Source organism: Dreissena polymorpha, chromosome 12, assembly GCF_020536995.1.
Source record: "Dreissena polymorpha isolate Duluth1 chromosome 12, UMN_Dpol_1.0, whole genome shotgun sequence".
Lineage (NCBI taxonomy): Eukaryota > Metazoa > Mollusca > Bivalvia > Myida > Dreissenidae > Dreissena > Dreissena polymorpha.
In genome coordinates, this window is record NC_068366.1 from 9,294,955 (window position 1) to 9,315,601 (window position 20,647).

General features: G+C 36.3%; 1 protein-coding gene and 1 long non-coding RNA gene across 2 annotated transcripts in view; one reads left to right on the forward strand and one right to left on the reverse strand.

Moving 5' to 3' along the window:
* Positions 1-401: 401 nt before the first annotated feature.
* On the reverse strand, positions 402-4,227 carry LOC127853605 (uncharacterized). The gene is made up of 4 exons (XR_008036692.1): positions 3,633-4,227; positions 3,425-3,500; positions 1,675-1,770; positions 402-1,034 (listed from the first exon to the last, which is right to left on the reverse strand). It is a non-coding gene; the product is annotated as an uncharacterized LOC127853605 (long non-coding RNA).
* Positions 4,228-6,652: 2,425 nt separating this feature from the next.
* The window catches only part of LOC127852171 (pre-mRNA-processing factor 17-like), a 35,074-nt gene continuing 21,079 nt past the window's right edge, over positions 6,653-20,647 (forward strand). Inside the window, exon 1 of the mRNA XM_052386009.1 lies at positions 6,653-6,859. Coding sequence (XP_052241969.1) covers positions 6,692-6,859 — 168 coding nt within the window. The 5' untranslated portion in view covers positions 6,653-6,691. The remainder of the gene's footprint in view (positions 6,860-20,647) is intronic.

Consider the following 20,647-nt stretch of genomic DNA (forward strand, 5'->3'; position numbering starts at 1 on the left):
TAGTAACCTGTGCAGATCGTCTACATTTTAGCATAGCCGAGTCTTTTATATCTATTAAATTGATATACAATTGAGGTATTTTATTCAGTGTGATAAGAACTTGTTGGCCCATGCATGGAAGTTTGATTTTTTTTTACAAACTTTGTATTATATTCATCTGAAAAATGGATCGAACTCAATACATGCATATAGAAATGTGACAGGAGTTGGTTCGAGTGTATGATGCTGGCATTTAATTATTTAGGTGATTTGCATTTCAAATGAGTATGGCCATTAAAAAGTATTAAATGTTAATGTGTAAATAGAACACTGAGTGAGGCATATCTGGATACACTATCACATTCATAGTATCGATAATTAAAGAAGAAACTACTCTCAAGGTCAATTATAAGAGGCTTAGAGACATTGACTACAATGGTTTATTAAATACAGGCTATAAAGAAGACAATGAAAAACACGTATCGATAATCAAACAAAAAAAGAAACTTTTTGTAAGAAAAATTGTGTTCTTTATATGTGTAAAAATGTATTGATAAAAATCGCACAAAATATATTTAAAAAAAAATAAATTATGCTAAATTTAATATTAAAACTTCCTGAAAAATGTCATTGCATTGTACAACCAAGAGCATTCATTATTTATAACATAATGTAAGATTGTACATTTTCAAAACACTTCTAAAATTATATTAACACTAAAGATGTGAAACTTAATAGTTATCTAACTTCTGCCTCAATTTCAAATGAATATCAAACACGTCTTGGGCAACAATTCATTTTTTTCGCTTTTCTCAATCTAGAGACATGCTGATCACTAAGTATCGATGTAGGTGGACGGGTGACAGGGGCTATAGTTGACCTAATTCTTTTGGGGTCTTCAGACAGCTGTTCACATTTGCCACTTATTCTTTTCTTGCCAATGGTGAATTCATTTGTAACTTCAGTGATCAAACCGGTTATGTATGTATACTCTTTGGGTTTTTTCATAGGTCTTGTGCTCCAATTACCAGCAGCTTTTGAGTGCACTCTTTCCCCTGAAAGATTGTTTTATAACTGACATGATGTTTGGAAAAATGAAATGACAATTGCTAAATCAAAACCGAGAATTAAGATCTATAGACAATATATATGCCATAATATAAATTTACTGATTCAGTGCATACCATGCTACAGTAGTTATTTTATGCCAGGAGCATTGTTTGCAAAATGTATACTTATTATTCATATCACATGAATGTGTCAAATTTGAGCTTAAATACATCATGTTTGTTAATTCAGTTGAATTGTTAATAATAAAAACTTTCAAAAAGTAAACATAAATCTGTAAATTAATCTTTACAATTCAAAATTTAATAAAAACAGGAAATGTGTTTCTGACAAACACTATCTCTCCTACTGTGCCACTTTGATTTTTTTTATTATCATTTAACAGCTTCAGATGAACTCTTTAAAGCTTATTACTTCTCTTAAATTTGTTTTTTTTACCTTTGACCTTGAAGGATGATCTTGACCTTGACCTTTCACCACTCAAAATGTGCAGCTCCATGAGATACACATGCATGCCAAATATGAAGTTACTATCTTCAATATTGCAAAAGTTATGGCAAAATGTTAAAGTTTGACGCAAACAAACAAACAAACAAACATACAGGGCAAAAACAATAATATAAATACCTCTAATTTCCTTCTTGGTCCAACAAAACAGGACGATTCAAGTGTTTTGAATAATCTATTGCTGCTAACTGACACCTGCATCTATAAACAGCATAGCTGAAAAAAAATAATTTTAGAAATGAAACTCAGAAAATATAACGCAACTCATGTGAAAATCTGCCTTTAGGACTTTGATGATGTTACACTAGATATGAACTAATTCAACACCAATGACTTGACATATTCATAATCAGAATTCATTTCTTGATTTACTACTAGTTGTTTAAACATCCTGTGAACAAATACAAAAATCCTGTTCACAAATAATTTAACTATCACATGATGAAACAAGAGCACCGCATAATGGGTGCCATGCTGGGCTTCGAAAGCTTGTCAGATTTTTTTTTTTAGAGGCCACAGTGACATTGACCTAGTGACCCAAAAATGTGGCGTGGAGAACTCATCAAGGAGCATCTACATATGAAGTTTCAAAGTTGTAGGTGGAAGCACTTTGATTGTAGAGCAAAATGTCAAAGTTTTAGCACGACGCAGGCGGACGACACGACAACGACGAGCTGGCTATGACAATACCTCAGGTTGTCTCAGAAAACAGCCGAGCTAAAAATATTCGTATTTTAGTCATTCAGGCAGTTTATTACGAGACTTATCACAAAGGGTACATCATTTTTACATTATTAAAATGTAAATTCTCAAAAAGAAAGAGCATACATTCCTTTGTTCAATGAGCATGTGTTCATGAAATAAAAAAGAAACACTTTACACATGGAACTTTTTATTTATCGTAGACGTACCTAAAATCGCCGTAAACCTTGGTTCGCCGTATTTACAAGTTTTGTTTTGATCACGCGATATTTCCGCGCATGCGCGAGATGTGACGTCACAGTGTTGTGAGAAAGCTGTTCCCACGGAAGGAAACTGTCAAACTCGACAAAATGCGATTTAAACAGGTATTTAACAAGTAATTAAGAATTTAATCGATGAAAAGCTTATTTTTATTATTCCAAAAATGAATATTATTGAAAAAACAAACAAATCACACAAAATTCCGTTTTTAAACATTGTAACACTTGCCGTCTGCTCTGTTTATATTTATCAATGAAGATCACGTGACCGTAGTATTTCGTAGTAAGGCCAAACTATTTGTATGGATGGTTTTTCTGACCCATGTTCTGATAGATAAATTTGAAGATGCATTTTTTTTCATTTTTACATCAGGCACATCCCACACCTGTGAAGAAACATTATAGGGTTTATTCACCAAGTGCCCTCACAAATGCTTATAGGATGGTGAAAGAGGAAGGCCTAACTGTCTACAGGGCTAGTAGAATGTTTAATGTGCCAGAAAGAACACTTAGAGACAGGTTTATTGGCAGAGTTGATCCTGAGTTGTGTGTTATGGGCAAACTTCCATTACTTGACCAGTTTGAAGAAGCTAAGCTTGTCAATCATTTCAAGAGGATGGCTGACTTAGGTTATGGCTATACCCAGCAAGAATGCATCGATGTTGCAAGTGAGTTCATTTCCGGCGATTCAAGGTACATTCAAAACAAAAGACGCAGTCAAGCATGTGTGTGTTATTTTTGGATTATAAACTACGAGGATGCTTACTTTGACGTTCATTTTTGTGTGGAATATAAGTTTAAAGGATTAACTTCATGAAACAAGTAAGTTTATTGCTTCTTACTTTAGTTTTTGATTTGCAATTTGTGATTCTTTGTGACTACGGCGATCCATGGTTAGTCGAGGATACCTGAAAGCATTTCGCTTTGGAGCATACATCAAAAGATGATTGTTGAAGCACTCTAGTTCAGAAGTAGACTGTAGTTCTGAAATTTAAAACAAATCTTTTATACTTAAAGGATTTGTGTGTGTGTTTAAGTCAAATCGTGTTCATTATGTAGCAAAATAATAACGGAAAAGTTGCTTTGACACACAAACTGAAAATGAAGAAGACTTACGCATCGATCAATATTTCCATCATTTTCTCGTCCTTTTAAATCCCAGTAGCTTCTTTAACTCTTCTCCATCGATCACACTGAATACCAATGTCTAGTATCCTTTCCCTTTTATTACACCTGTACCTTGCATCTCTTGTTTTTTTAGTCTTTTCTTAGCGCTAGCACTTGTTTTTGTCTGAACCATCTTGAATTCTGATGGCTTTCAGTTTTCGACCGCATATTCATATTTGTGAAAAGTGATTTTCCAATAAAAATATTGATTTAAATATGAAGTATATTTTATTGGTTGATCAAAAATATTCAATGAAAATTAATTATTTGCTCAACAAGCTAAATCTCTTTCTTTAGAAATAATGTAATTTCTATGCCAAAAATAAATGACGGTACCATGTACCACGTGACTTGTCAGCTGATTTTCAGCTACATTTATTTTTAGGTCAAAAACGTCGAGCGGCGTTTTTGAAATATAATATGGAATTCCCAGCCGCTTGGGCTTATGTGATGGTTTGTGTTATACTTCCTTTTGTCTGCTTTGAGTTTTTATATCCTTAAATCAAAGGCGATAATCGTTTTTAATATCTAAAACAATAATTTTATGTTTTGTTCAAACCATAATCCATTGGACAGTCCCTTTAAGCATGAGCACGATGATTCTCGATACTGTTAATAATCGAATCAAATAGCAATGCCCGACAAACCACTAAAACAGGTTTGTTCGAAGAACGCGCCTATAAATACGGATACTTCTCGTGTGGCCGGTTGACTCATATGTTTAAATTTCACTTCCATTCTTCTTTTGGTTTTCTGTTTTGTATCTATATAGGTTTATGACCAGCAATATGTTATAATGTAAAATAAGCCGCGAAAACTCCCCGTAACATCCCGTACTGCGTGTGATGCAGCTAAGAACTGCACAGAAAAAGACATTCGCTATCCTTGATCTCATTCATTAAACTATTTACGCCGTATATCTTTTTTAAAGATATTTCTTGTTTTCTATTAAATTGCCTCTATATTATCGAAACTCGTACTAAAAAGCATGTTGATGCAGTTATTTAAAAGAGCAGTTTGTTTTTAGATAAACAATATCGTTATACGGTATATTTTTGCCCAATCATCATGAAAGTTGGTCAAAACATTGGTTTTATTGGTATCTCGGACGAGTTCGAAAATGGTCCAGATCGGTGAAAAAACATGGCCGCCAGTGGGCGGGGCATTTTTCTCTATATGTATATAGTGAAAACATGTGAACACTCTAGAAGTCACATTTTTGGCCCAATTTTCATGAAATTTGGTCAGAACATTTGCCTCCTTGATATGAGAGTTGAGTTCGAAAATGGTTCCGGTCAGTTGAATAACATGGCTGCCGGGGCGGTTTTCCTTATTTGGCTATAGAGAAACCTTGTAAACACTCTAGAAGTCACAATTTTTGCCCAATCATCGTGAAAGTTGGTCAAAACATTGGTTTTATTGATATCTCGGACGAGTTCGAAAATGGTCCAGATCGGTGAAAAAACATGGCTGCAAGTGGGCGGGGCATTTTTCTCTATATGTATATAGTGAAAACATGTGAACACCCAAGAAGTCACATTTTTTTAGCCCAATTTTCATGAAATTAGGTCAGAAAATTTGTTTTTTTGATATGAGAGTCGAGTTTGAAAATGGTTCCGGTCAGTTGAATAACATGTGGCCGGCGGGGGGGGGGGGGCAGTTTTCTTATATTTATATAAAAGCTTGTGAACACTCTAGAAGTCCCATTTTTTGCCCAATCATCATGAAACTTGGTGAAAAGATTGTTTTTGTATATATCACATAATTAACGCCATAATTATTGCCCTTAGATTGTCCAAATTTTCATTATTTTATACAAAATCCTTGTAAACACAATTTACAATTTTGTTTCAGATTTTATGAATCTTGGTGATAATATTTATTTTTGTAAGCAAAGTTTGATGTTTGGTAAGGGGGTCAACTCAAAATATAGGCCACCAGGTCAAATCTTCCAAAAACAAAATCACTCCATTTGCCAGAGTTTTGGTTCAATAATGATGAAACTTGACCAGGATGTTTGTCTGGACAATATATAGGTCAAGTTTGATGTTTGGTAAAGATTGAATGAAATGACTCCTCTCAGGTGAGCGAACTAGGGCCATCTTGGCCCTCTTGTTTTATTTATTTTCATCAATGATCTTATGTTATATTTTGAATTTGTATATGGTGTCAAAAATCAAAAGTTTTGTACAGGGATTTTTCATCATGAAATTATATTCTTAGTGAGAAATGTATTCGATATTCCAACAATATTCATTTAATATGATGGTGATAGCAAATTGTCTTTATATTCAGTTCTCATTTCCATTTTAATAATACTTTCTATGCTTTCAGAACGTCCAAAAGGGGCCATGTTGTTGTTATTTTGTGTAAGTTATCACTTTGATATAAATAGGATCATAAAAAGTGCACACAAAGCATGACCCGTGCGTTATGACACACTCTATAAATTTGAATGGCGTGTGTTAATTTTAAACTTGCAATACATTTTGAAAAATGAATTGTGTCTTAAATTATGCACAAGCGAACAACTTCAGCGCCTTCAGCGCTTTGATTTTAATCGTGGAAGTGTTCCGCATTCCCGTTGGTCAGTTTTACCAAGATGTTGTACAATGTAGAGTTTTTACTGCAGGCCATACTGCAGGCCACAAAACCACTAAGTCAACGATTTATATCTAATCTACCTTTTCACTAGCTCAAGAAACTTCAGCGTACAGTTATTATAGTATTGACAGACTAAAGTCGCGTCAGTCAAAAATCATAAAAAGCGACATTTAAAGTTATGGTAGCCAGAACCACATTTTCACTGCTTAGTTAGTTATCATATTAAGTTCCTGGCTATTTAAATATGCGTTAATTAAAGTACTTTTTATTACCTGGGACCTATACAAACTATGTTGTAACTGAGCCTCATGATACTGTTAATGTGTACGAATACATTGCAAGATGCCGGTTTTATTTGTGAACGTTTTGACTTAAATTTGGCCCATTTACTGCAGGATGTAAACATGGAAGCTATTTTGTCATACGACAGCGACGAAAGTGAAAATAGCGACAAATCTGAAGAAGTCAGTAATGCCGCAGAAGATCTCTTCGCCCATTTAAAGCCCATTGATAAGGCGTCTTCAGTGATCAAAACAATAGCTCTCAACGCAACTCCAGTTGTCTTTCCGACGGTAAGGAAATTGACTTCTAGTATAAACACAGTGGGTGGGGAACGTTTATACATATACATACATATCCGGTTAGGGCCGCTGGCTGGCTCAGCCTCTAATAGCCCCCTCATGGTCAGGGACCCAGGTTCTATCCGTTATTACTGTGTAAATTTGGTCTTTCATAAATATGTCCAATCGGTTTTTAAAAGTATTCAGTGACGGTGCAGTGACGATTTCATCTGTTAAAAGGTTCCATGGTGTGATTACCCTCTGAGAGAAGAAGTGTTTCCTGACATCTTTCTTAAAAGACTTTTTCTTAAGTTTAAGTGAGTGTCCTCTTGTTGTATTTGGATTTAGATAAAAAAACTTAGTGTACTCAATATCTTCTTTGCCATGTTCTGTTCTGTTCTGTGTTCTTCTTGAACCCCCTTTGTAGAGGAACCAAACAATCGTTTGAAGACAGTGAATAATCCTCCACCGAATATAAACACTCTATATTACACGTTCACACTATTCACTCCTTAAATCACACACCTTTCACTAGAATATAAGTCTATCCACTAATCGCGAATATATGCGACTTAGAACTGTACGCGCGATTTTTCATTAGATGTTAAAATATTAAATGAGATAAAAATAAAACATTAAGTGAATTTACGGAAGGTCGGAGAGTGCTTCTGTACATACATTAGAATTGTATTGCCTTAAATAAAAATACCCAATAAACACTATTGCCAGTTTAATTAAGAATTATGCCCTTCTTTAGTTTGTTTTTTGTGTGTGTTTGGTACGGGGTGGTCCCTGGCTTGCATTGGTCACCAAGAGCAACTGACGTGTCCTGTCCAGACCGTACAACAACCGTCCACAATGCTTCTCAAACTCGTGAAATTCTGTAGACAAATGGGTTTTCAGGAAAGTCTTTAAAGTTGGCCAACTGTTGATGAGTATGTAGAGCTGTTCGTCTACGGGTAAAGTATTAAATGAAGTCTCTGTTATCGCCCCCCACTGACGTTCTATGTCTACCATAATTGACTGTCTAACACTATGTAGGGCACTACACTTGAGCACAAAATGTTCTGCGGTTTCGTTCTCTTCACCACACATCTGACATGTTGGGTTTATGTCATACTGGTTAAAGTTCTTATGTTTTGTTTGGAGCATGTAAGTCCCTGTGAGTAACCGTACCTTTGTTTTTAACCGTTCTGACTCTCTGGCCGTATATTCCAATGAGAGCAAAGGGAGAATCTTACCAGGCACATACTTATCTTGTCTCAGGAAAAACAATGTGGAATATAAGGGTGTTAAACTGTCTATTTGATCACTCCAGTAGCTATGAACCGCCTTGAGTACACGTGTCTTCCATTTTCCCTTCGTGGGTGTGTTGTCAGCTAAGTCAGCAACAGTCCCCAACTCGTACTTCCACATTATATGCTGAACTTGTATGAACCAGGATGAGCTGTCAACTGATTTAAAGCTAATCTGACGTACAAGTAGCGCCCACTCAATACTGTTTCTATCTTGCGAGCATATAGTATGTAAGAAGGTCAGTGCCTGTATGTGAATTTGTGCTTCGATCGGTAAAAGTCCGGATAGAAGATATACTGCCGCATTGGCTGTGTTGTCTGGTAGTCTAAGAATTTCTTTAACAAACTTTCTTTGGAATGCTTCGAGACAGTTTATAATGCGTTCAGGAGGTAATAACAGTTCCAATCCATATAAGAGCACGGGAAGAACATAAGATTTGTAAAGATGAATAATGGACAGTACATTTAGTCCCGCTTGCCCTTTGTAACCACTACCGAATATACTATATGCTTTTCTTCTTGCTTTTTTAAAATTTTCATCCACATTAGCTTTTTGGTTGTTCAGCATAGAGTCAGTTTGTATAATACCGAGATGTATAGCTCTTTGCACAGATGGAATTTTGTCATTGTTCATGAAGAGGGGAGTAGACACGCCATTTTTACGTTGGTGACTAACATGGATATGCACGCTCTTGGTAGGTTGTAACAGGTATCGCTCCATATTGGCGAATTCTGCTGAAATGTTTAACAGTTCCTGAGCTTCATTGGCCGTCTCGGCACATAAGCATATATCGTCCGCACAAGCACTGGCCGAACATTTGACGTCACCAATAGTGGATCCCACCCTGGCTTCTTGTAGGCGATCAAGCAGCGGGTTAACGTAGACCTTGTATAGGTCGGTGCTCAGCACTCCACCCTGCCTAACGCCCTGCTGAACACTGAACTCAGCCGAGACACGCCCCTTCCACTTAACTGCACTAGTGGAGTCCCTATGGAAGCTATCGATTAGGGACCAATGTTTGTCGTATACTCCAATGTGACCCAGTCGTCGCATAAGGTGTTTGTGGTCTACCACATCAAACGCAGATCTCGCATCCAGAAAGATCAAACGCATTTCGGATCTATTGTCATGACATTCACGATACAGTTCTTCTACTATAAAAGCTGAATTTAGTGGTGAAGAGTTCTTAGTAAAGCCCCGTTGGAATATATTCTGGCTGCTCTTTATGTTTGGTGCTATCCTATCACGCAGTATTGCTTCAATGACCTTGCCAATCATCGGTAGAATTGTTATGCCCCTATAGTTTCCTGAAACATTGGGTTCACCTTTGTTTTTGAAAATGGGAGTCACCACACCTCTCTTCAAAGCCGCAGGAAACAGTCCACTAGCAAATACATGGGATACAACCTTTAAAAGATACTCAAAGGTGCTGTCTTCACAGTTCAATAAATGTTCGACTGACATGTTGTAAACATCAGGCGCTTTGCCAGTATTCAGACTTTTAACTGCTTTTTCAAGTTCAATTTTAGTGTCAGGTTGGACGTATTGATTGCGGTTCATATTTACAGTCAGTTCGTATTCAATATTGACGATTTCATCATATACATTGTCGAAAAGGTCATTGGCAGCCTGTTGCCCAAGAGCTTCAAAATGATAATGAAAACCACATAAAATTTTATCTTCTTGGTACCGTTGGTTGCCTACGTATAAATCAGTAATAAACCTGCCCTGCTTGTTACGTTGGCTATTCACTAGCTTATGAAATGTTCTAGAGTCATATTTCCTGCTTTCAATTATCTTCTGTTTTAGTTCATAGTCTTTTTTCGCAATTGCCTGCCTAACACTGGATCGTAGTGCCCTCTTAGCCAAGTTCTTTTCAGTTAATAAACTACTCTCTCCACGCGGTCTACCCGCCCGCTTCCAAGCTTTGTATGCATTTTTCATGTTCATGACATTGTCTCTAATTTCTGGGTTCCACACCTTTAACTTAGGTTTAGAATTAAACGGTTTCCTTCTACTGGCAAGATTTGACGCCGATTCACTCATAAGCTCACAGAAATCTTTAACAACCTCCTCGACATTATCATCATCAATTTCAGTTTCTAGGGTTGCGAGACCGTCCTTGACCCTAATGGAATATACGTGTTTATCAATAGTTCTCCAGTTCACCCTAGTGCTTATTACGCTCTCTTCTGGCTTTATATTTAAAGTAAAATTACACAAAAGTTCAACCTTAATAGGATAGTGATCCGATGTATTTGTCCGCAGGTCATTAAGTACAACCTTTCTTGAAGTGATAAGCACTGATGGCACGTTGTACAGAAAAAAGTCTATCTCGGTGCACTCATTGCTTCGAGGGTCAAGGTATGTTTCCCCGGAATTCTCAAATTTCAGATCAAAGTCATTTACCAGTTCTTTCAAGTAATTAAGTCTTCTAGATCCATGAGCCCCTCCAAGATTTTCGTTAAAGTCGCCGCCCAAAAGGATATAATTGTCAGTGTTATATTTTAAAATGATTTTCCTTAACTGGTCCACACAATCGCAAAACTCAGTCACATTACCGCTCAACCCCCGACAGGGCATGTATACAGACACTATGACTAATCCCTTATTGTCCTTGAAGTTAGAAAGTTGCAGGCATTGAATTCTGTTTCCTCTGTCGTCAAGCACGGTCACTTTTGGATCAAGTTCTTTCTTCCATAAAACACCTACCCCGCCAAAACCTCGCGGAAGCTGTGTAGGCAATAATGGGTCATTATAATCTGTACCTTTTCCAACAGAGTTTATGTTTTCGTGAACTTCACTTAAGAGATCAGTTTGAGACTGAAATAGCCAATGTTCTTGCACAAGTATAATATCGTTACACTTAAAAATGTCTGCTATGGCGAGTGTACTAGTCACAATGTTCTTACAATTAAAAGAAGCTATCCCTAACGTTTTTGGAGACTCGCTACTAGGTTCAAAACTAACACTCGATTCCGACCCTTGCGCTATCTGGGAATGTTCCGATGTTTGATGTGGTACAAAAAAGGATGCTGATCAGGAAAGCTCCTTACACTAGTGCCCGCCAGTAGATACATCAACGGTTGACCATGGACATGTCCAGGCACTACTGACACACGTTCGCTATCACGGTCTATACTGTTGCGGTTCGGTACACTCTCTACTCTGTCGCTGTAGTGCATTGCTGTAGAAACCACACTTGTCGTTGACAGCGTAACAGGGGGACAGCTGTTAATGTTCGTAAGGACCGGCGCAGCGCAAACACTGGCGGCGGCTGTCGAAACCACCCTAGTCTTGACCGAGTTACAGGGGGAACGCTGTTAATGTTCGTTATGTCCGGCATATCACAAACACTGGCGGCTGTCGAAACCACACTAGTCGTTGACCGAGTTACAGGGGGAACGCTGCTAATGATCATAAGGTCCGGCGTAGCACAAACACTGGCGGCGGCTGTCGAAACCACACTAGTCGTTGACCTTGTTACAGGGGGAACGCTGTTAATGTTCGTTAGGTCCAGCATATCACAAACGCTGGCGGCTGTCGAAACCACACTAGTCGTTGACCGAGTTACAGGGGGAACGCTGCTAATGATCGTAAGGTCCGGCGTAGCACAAACTCTGGCGGCGGCTGTCGAGACCACACTAGTCGTTGACAGGGTTACAGGGGGAACGCTGTGAATGTTCGTAAGGACCGGCTTAGCACAAACACTGACGCCGGCTGTATGCACACCTATATCACTCGCGGCTTCTAGTACACGATTGCTTGAAACAATATGGCTCTTATTGTGCGGAACAGAGATATTCTCGCACTTAGTACCATGCAAAAAATTGTCTTTAAATATAAACTGCTCAAGTTCATTTTCTATTTTGTCAAAAACAAAGTTAGTTAGTCTGTCTTGTAATTTAGTCAATCTAGCCTGTATCGTGCTATTACAGCCAGTCTGCACTTTTTCTCGCGAAGACTCATTAGGAATTGGACCGGCATCATGCCGCTTATCATTAACACATTGCCCGCCTCAAGACGTTCAAGTCTCTTAGCAACCGTTTACAGTGTAATTTGTAATTCTTCATTACGGGCTTCTAAACGTTTACAATAGGATTCTAATTTATTAAGGTCTTTAAGTTTTTATTGGTTTTTAAGCTGGAGTATCTTAACCTCTTCTTCCTTTTTCTTTACTTTCAATTCACGTTCTCGTATATCACTCAACTTAGTTAAACAAGAACATTCTGCGCTGCTAACTTCAACACTCTGCACTAGCTTCTGCCTGGAGGTATCGTTACTACTTTTGCGCGACTCGACACTTGCAGCACTAACAGTAGTGATTATCTCTGACTCTTGTAACTGACCACTGTCCATTTTATCGTGTAAGATATCGAGAGCCACCGTGCTCTCTGTTGCCTTGGTTACCTTTGGAATTTGTAAGCGCAAATTAGAGTCTGATTTAGATTTTGACATAAGTTTTGGTTGTTTCTTTTTGTCAATATGCGATGCAACACAGTATGTTTTTAAAGACGTTTGCTCATCAAGGCTATCACCAGTTTGTTCGCATTCATTTAACGTTTTAGACGGTGTACTTGTGTCAGAAGTTTTACAAAATCTACAGCAAAACGACTCGTCATGAGACGAAGCCAATTGTTCAATTTCATCTTTCTTAAGCTTTTGGCAATGATAATGGATCCAATGAGAACCTTTGGTACACAGCACACTATTTGTTTTGCATGCACGGTTACAACCTGGGCATTTATCAGAGTCTTCTCTACAGTTATTGATGGTTATCGCTGCACAAGCTGCAGACAGAGCATTTGTACTTTGTTTTGAAAGAAATTCGGTCAACTTTTCAACCAGCAGGTCATTAAACACTTTCAAATCTATATTGTTGCTTACGCACAGAAAGTCTACAATAGCATTTATATTTGGCATATCGTCTTCCAGAAATTCCATACAGTTTTTACCATTAAGGAGAAATCTACTTGTGGTTACATAAATGTTGAGCGTATACCTGACACCATCGGCTTTAATGACTCTATAGACCCTTTTGGTTCGATTGACTCCAGTATTGTCAAATGTGTCTGTGACTTTCACGTTACAATTTTGCTCAGACAGTTTATTAAAGTACTGAGAGAGTGCAATATCAATTAATTCAAACATCACTGCGTCGGTTGAGAAGACTATATTGCCTTCACTGAGTTCATATGATACGACATGAGCTCTTTGAGCGGCTTCAAGTTTGTTCCTTAGCATTTTGTCGATGTTCAGGGCATAGTTTTCAAACTTCTGTGTTTCTGCTTTCGGCAGAGGTTTCCTATTTCGAACTTCCAAGGCCATGCTTACCATATTACCACCCCTCACGTACCAATAATATGAATTAATCAAAGGATAAACAGTGATATTTTCAAGCTGGCTCTCACGACCTGCTATCAAGTGCAACAATGTTGCAATTAGAAAAAGATACACAATCATTAAGATGGCTTAAGAAGGGACAACAACGGTTTGCCTACAATAACCCATAGGGACGACAGTAAAGCTACTTGAAAAGTCGTAAAAGTGTCTAAATTTGAGGACACTAAACAGTGTTATTTTCACACCAGCACTCACGGCCTGTGACCACGTGCAATCGGTAAAAGTTACAAAATCATAAAAGCAGTTTAAAAAACAACAAATTGTCTACAGTAAAACATTGGGGCAGCGATAAAACATCTTAGAATGTCATAATAGGATCTGATTTGAGAACCCTAGGCAGTTTTCTTTTTTACACTGGCACTCACAATGTTGCAATCAGTTAAAGTTGCAAGACCATTAGGATAGCTTGAAAAAAGAAAACAACAACAATGGATTGCCTTCAATAAAACATAGGGATGATAATGAGGCTACTAAAATGTCATAAAAGGACTAAATTTAGACCCCTAGAAAATTTTCTTTTCACACCGGCACTCGCTACCTGCACCACGTGCAACAAAGTTATTCACAATAAAAGTTGCAAAGACATAGAATAGCTTGGAAACTACGAACTATCTACTAAAATGTCATAAGAGGGACTAGATTTAAAGACCATAGACAGTTTTTCCTTTTCACAACGGCACTCGCGAACTGCACCACGTGCAACGAAGTTATTCACAATAAAAGTTGCAAAGTCATTAAAAAGCTTAAAAACTACGAATTATCTACAGTAAAACATAAGCACGGCAATAAGACTACTAAAAATGTCATAACAGTGTCTATATTTAGGGTCACTCAGCGTAAAAACAGTTTTAGAATGTCCAAAGTAAAAAAAAAAAAAAAAAAATCCAAGATGGCGGCCACTATCGATTTCCTTTGTCCACATACACACGCAGTTATTTATCTACACCGAGCACACAAAAATTGGGAATTTGGGCAAAGAACAAAAGTCCTGTCTTTCTCTTATAGCTGTTCCTAGTATTGCCGCATCTCCTCCACCAGAATAATAAGTTAAAAATCAGTTAAAAATTTAAAAATTTAAGAGCATAAAAAGTATGTCCTTCCACCACAACACCGCCACCGCATCAGATGTCAGATGTAACAGCTTATACACCTCAATCATGTCCCCACGAAAACGACGATATGCTAATGTTGGAATCTTCAAAACTTTTAATCTTTCTGGGTATGGTAAATGTTTCACACAATGGACTAGCTTGGTTGCTCTCTTTTGTACCCGCTCTATACTTTCAATATCCTTTATAAATCTAGGGTGCCATATTAAGTTTCCATATTCAAGATGAGGTCTTATCAAGCCCTTATAGAGTTTTCTAAATTGTTTTGTATTTATGTGATGAAAAGTTCTTTTCACAAGCCCAATCATACTGTTTGCTTTGTTAATACATTTATTAATATTCTCACAGAATTTCAAGTCAGTAGAAAAGAGTATTCCAAGGTCACATTCTTGAGTATTATTAGGTATTTCTGATTTATCAGGTCCATCTCCTAACAAATAAGTAATATTTGGGTTATGTATAACATAATGAAGAGTACTACATTTGCGGTATTGAACTTTAATAACCAAGTATCACTCCACTGGGAAAGTCTATCAGTATCTCTCTGGATTTGGTCATTGTCCAAGGGCACTTCAGTTGAGCTGAACAACTTTGTATCATCAGCGAACAGTCGGATAGTGCTTTCAATCATGTCGTCAATGTCATTAATGTATATCAAAAAAAGTGTTGGCCCGAGTACGCTTCCTTGAGGTACGTCACTGGTAACTTACCTCCATTCTGACATATCCTTATTCACAACGACTCTCTGCTTTCTATTATTCTAAAAGGATTTTACCCAACTTAGCATTTTCCCATGAATTCCATAGGATATAAGTTTTTTAATCAGTCTAGCATGAGGTACGGTATCGAATGCCTTACTAAAGTCAAAATATATGCAATCAAAGCTTTTTCCATCATCCAACCATTTAGTCCAAGTCTCCATAACTTCAAGCAACTGCAAAGCACATGAACGAAGGGATCGAAAACCATACTGAATGTCTGAAAACAACTTATTGTTAATCATATAGCTAACAATGTGGTCTCGGATTAGTTTTTCCATCATTTTTCATGAAATACAAGTCAAGCTAATAGGACGGTAATTCGAAACATCTTCTCTTGAGCCCTTTTTAAATAAGGCTTTAACATGGGCATTTTTCCAGTCATCAACAACTTCACCCTCTAGATATGATTGTTTAAAAATAATTGATAAGGGTACAACTATAGCAGTTTTAGTCTCTCTTAGTACTCTTGGATGTAATAGATCCGGACCCGAAGATTTCACAGGATTTAATTTTTCAAGTAATTTCAGAACTTTTTCTTCATCAATATTCAGATCACTAATTGTCTGTCCATTACTCCTGTTACTAGGATTTGGAACATTTTCAACATCTTCTTGTACAAAAACACTTTTAAAGAAAACATTTAACACCTCAGACTTTTTACTGTCATCTTCTGCTAATAAATTGTCAGTTCTCTTCAATTTTGCTATTCCAACATCGACTTTTCTTTTTGAATTTGCGTACTTAAAAAAGGCCTTTGGGTTATTTTCTTGTGACATCTTTTGTTCAAAATCAGCCTGTGCTCTTCTACATTCACGAGTAGCAGCATTTCTATCTCTACTGTAGTATTGGAAAAGAGTGTGTTCTCTTGTTTTCATATACTTTTGCCAAGAACGGTGTTTCTTTTTTATAGCCTTAAGTGCATTCTTTGTCATCCATATAGGTCTATTTTTTTTAGATGTTCCAATTATAACTTTTTTCTTAAGGATATATTTATCCATACAGGTATGTATCTTGTCCCTTAAATAAATCCATTTTTCGTTTAAAGATTTAAAAAAAAATTCATCCTCCCATTGGACATTTAACAACTCTGTGGTGATTTCATCATAGTCTCCTTTATCATATAAGAAGTTTTCTTTGGCCTGGTAATTTACTCTAGAGTTACAGTCAATAATGAATGATAACACAACGTGGTCACTTTTACCTATAGGAGAATAGTATTGTCAGTTATTAATTAATAACTCATCAGTTGAGAACACCAAATCCAGTACACTCGGTTGTTGAGAGTTTCTATATCTTGTGTAGAAATTCACATGTTGAAACAAAAAACTGTCCCTGGCTGCCTCAATAAACTCATGACTACTACAGGTCTCAGGAGCTGATAACGTCCATTGATCCCAATTAATATCTCTATAATTGAAGTCACCCATAATGATCTTTTTAAGATGCTTTTCTTGGCCAATCGCACTCATTAATTCATTTAATTGTAAGTTGTTTTCTTGGTCAGAATTTGGTGATCTGTACACTAGACCAATCAAAAGAATTTCATTGTCAGTTCTCACTTCACACCAGCAACTTTCTTTACAGTTAATATTGTTCAGTTTTATATAACTTCCTCCATCAATACCGATTCTAATGAATAAAATTGCACCTCTATTTCCCCTAACACAATATTTAGGATTGACAAATTGCTGAAAACCCTCCAGTAAGTAACTCGAAACATCAACTCTGTCACCCGTCTTGGGGAATACTTCTGTTATTCCTACTATATCCGGCTGGTGAATGTAAACTAAAGATTCCAATTCAGCCCATTTATTGGCTTAACTGTCAGCATTTGTGTACAGACATTTAAGACCTTCATGATTTTCAAAACTAAAGCTATCGTTGCTACAAGAAGGGATTGTTGGACTGCTCATATAAATTTCAGTGTCATCGGTATTACTGTTCCCATAAATTTCAGTGTCACTTGTAAAAGAATTCAAGCTGGTACTACTTGCATATAATTCCGTGTCAATTGAGGCATTAACACTTGAAACACTAGATTCATGCTCATCAAAATTGTCTGCATCATTATCACCATGAAGTATTGTCACTTTGGAAAAATTAATGTCTTTATATAAATTTGCAATGATCCCATTGCTCTCCTTCCTAGAGTTAATGTTTAAACAAACAGAACTGCCGTCAATTGAATCAGACGTATTAACATTAAATGAACTGGAAACATTAACTTCAACTAAACATAAGGAACTGTTAACTTTGTTATTCATGGAATCTAACGGCGACCTCTTCCCGGGCCACGTCCGGTCCCTTTTCCCGATCCTCTGCCTAAAGGGGCCCCCTGGCCATTGGCACCTTCATAAGAGCTTGTACCATCATATTTGACTGATTGACTAGAATTATGAGAAAAAATGGTGGGCGACTGGCTAGGGCTTACATTATTTTCAGGTCTTGACCGCATGCTTTGAGCAGATTGTACATTTGTTGGAGAATTTGTTCGTGGGGGCTGTTCAGGGATTTGAATTTGTTTTGGCTTGGAATATAATTCCTCTTTCAGTTTCTTAAACGTAAATGTTTGATCAATCACACGTCGTTTAGCAACCTCTTCTTTCATTTTCATGTTCATTTGTCTCTGTCTATATGTATAGTCAGGTGTTGTCTGGATTTTGTCTTTAAACACATGATTGTTCTTAAGGAGTTTCCATTTAGCTTGTTCATTTTCAAACACTACTCTCATTGGCCGTGATCTAGTGTTACTTTTTACCCCTAGTCGAGTTATTTCTGTTGGTATTTCATTTACTTTTACTGATCCACATAGCTCCTTCAACAGTACATCATCGTGAGATTTTCTTTCCTCAGGGGATTCCACATTTGATTCGGGCAAGTTATAAATGATAACATAATTCTTTCTTTTTTCACGTTCTTTCATGTCTAAAATGGCATGGTCTAGTTCAAATTCTGTATTTAACTGAGAATGAGGGCCTATGTTGATCAACTGACTCTCTATTTTCTCAATTCTTACCATCATTGTATCCTGTGAATTTTTTATCAAACTCACCATGTTCAGAACTTTTCTCACACCCGGAATCGCCTTCTTGCAACCATTGCAGTACCAAATGCAGTTTCCATTGTTTTCCTCTGAAAGTAGCTCCTGGTAAAACGTATGAGTCATTCCTGAACAAGGAACACAATACCAGCTATCACATAGTTCACATTGAATACTGTTTCCATCATAAGGGAGCAGATCTTTACAATCAACACACAAGTTCTCATTTCGGACATTATAGTCATGATCTAAGGCACTGAGCTGCTTGGACTTTTGGCTATGTATGTGGTCATTACTTGACGACAACTTTTGAGTGTTTTTACCATCCATAGTTAATTTGGTTTGCTATTCTAAGATGTAACATTACTATTATAAAATGGCGGCCATCTTGAAGATTCCCGAACACGTGCTTTTATTTCAAACTGAAAAAACTAATATAATTCGACGTTTGGAGCAATACAATTTGGCAGTTGGGTTGCACAGTATTTCAATTTCAATGAACCTGGGTATGACCTACTGGGAGGGGGCTATATCTGATGTAAATTTTTTATTTTTCTTCTTAGTAATGCACTCGCCGCTGCAACACAGTAAACCGGAACCGGAAACTATCTATGTTAGCGATTGACGTTTTCCGTACGATATGGGCTTACATCATAACATGTTCATAAACCATTGCTTTAGACTTTAACTTTTTAAATCATAAAATTTATGATGGACATAGAATTCTATTGACAATTGGTAGCATTCATTTCTTCGCCGCAACATAAAAATTAGTAGCAACCACCACATATTTTCAATGTTACCATAATCAATGGCAAATTATACATTTTCTTAAAAAATTAATGAATACTAATCAGAAAATATACACTTTGTACCCTATATGTAAAAGAGTAAATGTTTAAATATAGAATAAAAATTGCAAAATTCAGGGGAGGTAATAAATTGATATTCATTTTTTAAAGAAAATCTAACCCCACATTAAAAAGTACTATATATTTGTTTATATGACGGAATTAAAGATTGCATTAACATATTTTACATATATTAAACATTTCACACAGAGAAGGAAACCCGGTTGGCTGCAACAGTGCTGTATACGAGTTATTTAGAACTTCCACCTTCTGGATTGCACGCTGTAATGAATTGAAATGCACATTTTTTAATGATAATAATGAAAAATATTGTGTCTTTTTAAAAAAAAACAACCTCATTAAGAAAATATAATGTAATAATATAATAATTTTAAGTGCATAATTGTCTGATGAGTATTTAATTTATTATACCTGCACAATGTAATTTCATGACATGAAAGTTCATTTATATGACTTTTTATGACAAACCATTTTTTGAAATGGTTATATATGTACAATAAATAGCACATGCTAATCAGGGAAGATGCTTTCCGCTTTTATTGTATTTTTCGTTTAAAGATCTCTCCCCTTAACAAAAATCCAATTTTGGTAGAAATTGTAGTGCCTGATGAGCCTTTGCGGACTCCACAGGCTAATCTGGGAGGACACTTTATGCACATCCATAAAGCTCATTTTCCCAGAGTGAGGCTCATATAATTTTTTTTTTAATAATAACATAGTGTACATAATTCGAAAATTGGGACTGTGAAAATACTAATGTAAATAATATACACTAAATATATCAATAATACCTTATAAGTCTACACTGTTTTTTTAGTTTCCGATCATCATAGGATGGAATATAAAAATAATAATCCTGAAATAGAGATAAAAATTAAATACATTGTAATACATGGTTTTACTTTATCCCACAGTACTGCTGCATTAATTATGATGACAAATATTGAAAATGAAATAAACATTCAATACCTTTAATTCATTCATTTAAATACAATAATGAAATATGTATAAGCAATACTATATGATTACCAAATACATGTATTTGCAAACAATGACATTGAAAAACAACCATATCCTTATTTTGCATTAATTAACAAATTGAACTGTTAGTTTAACATTTGTTGATGATAGTTAGAAAGAATGAAAAAGGCATTTATATCATGTGAATGTGAAAAATGTTTATCCATTTCAGTGCTTAATTGCTCCAATAAGACCACAATATTGATGTTATTGCTGTGTGTTGATGAAAATGAAGTGAACATTGATGTAGTCTTACATTTATAACTTAACTTGGATGATGGCTTACAATCTGCAATCTG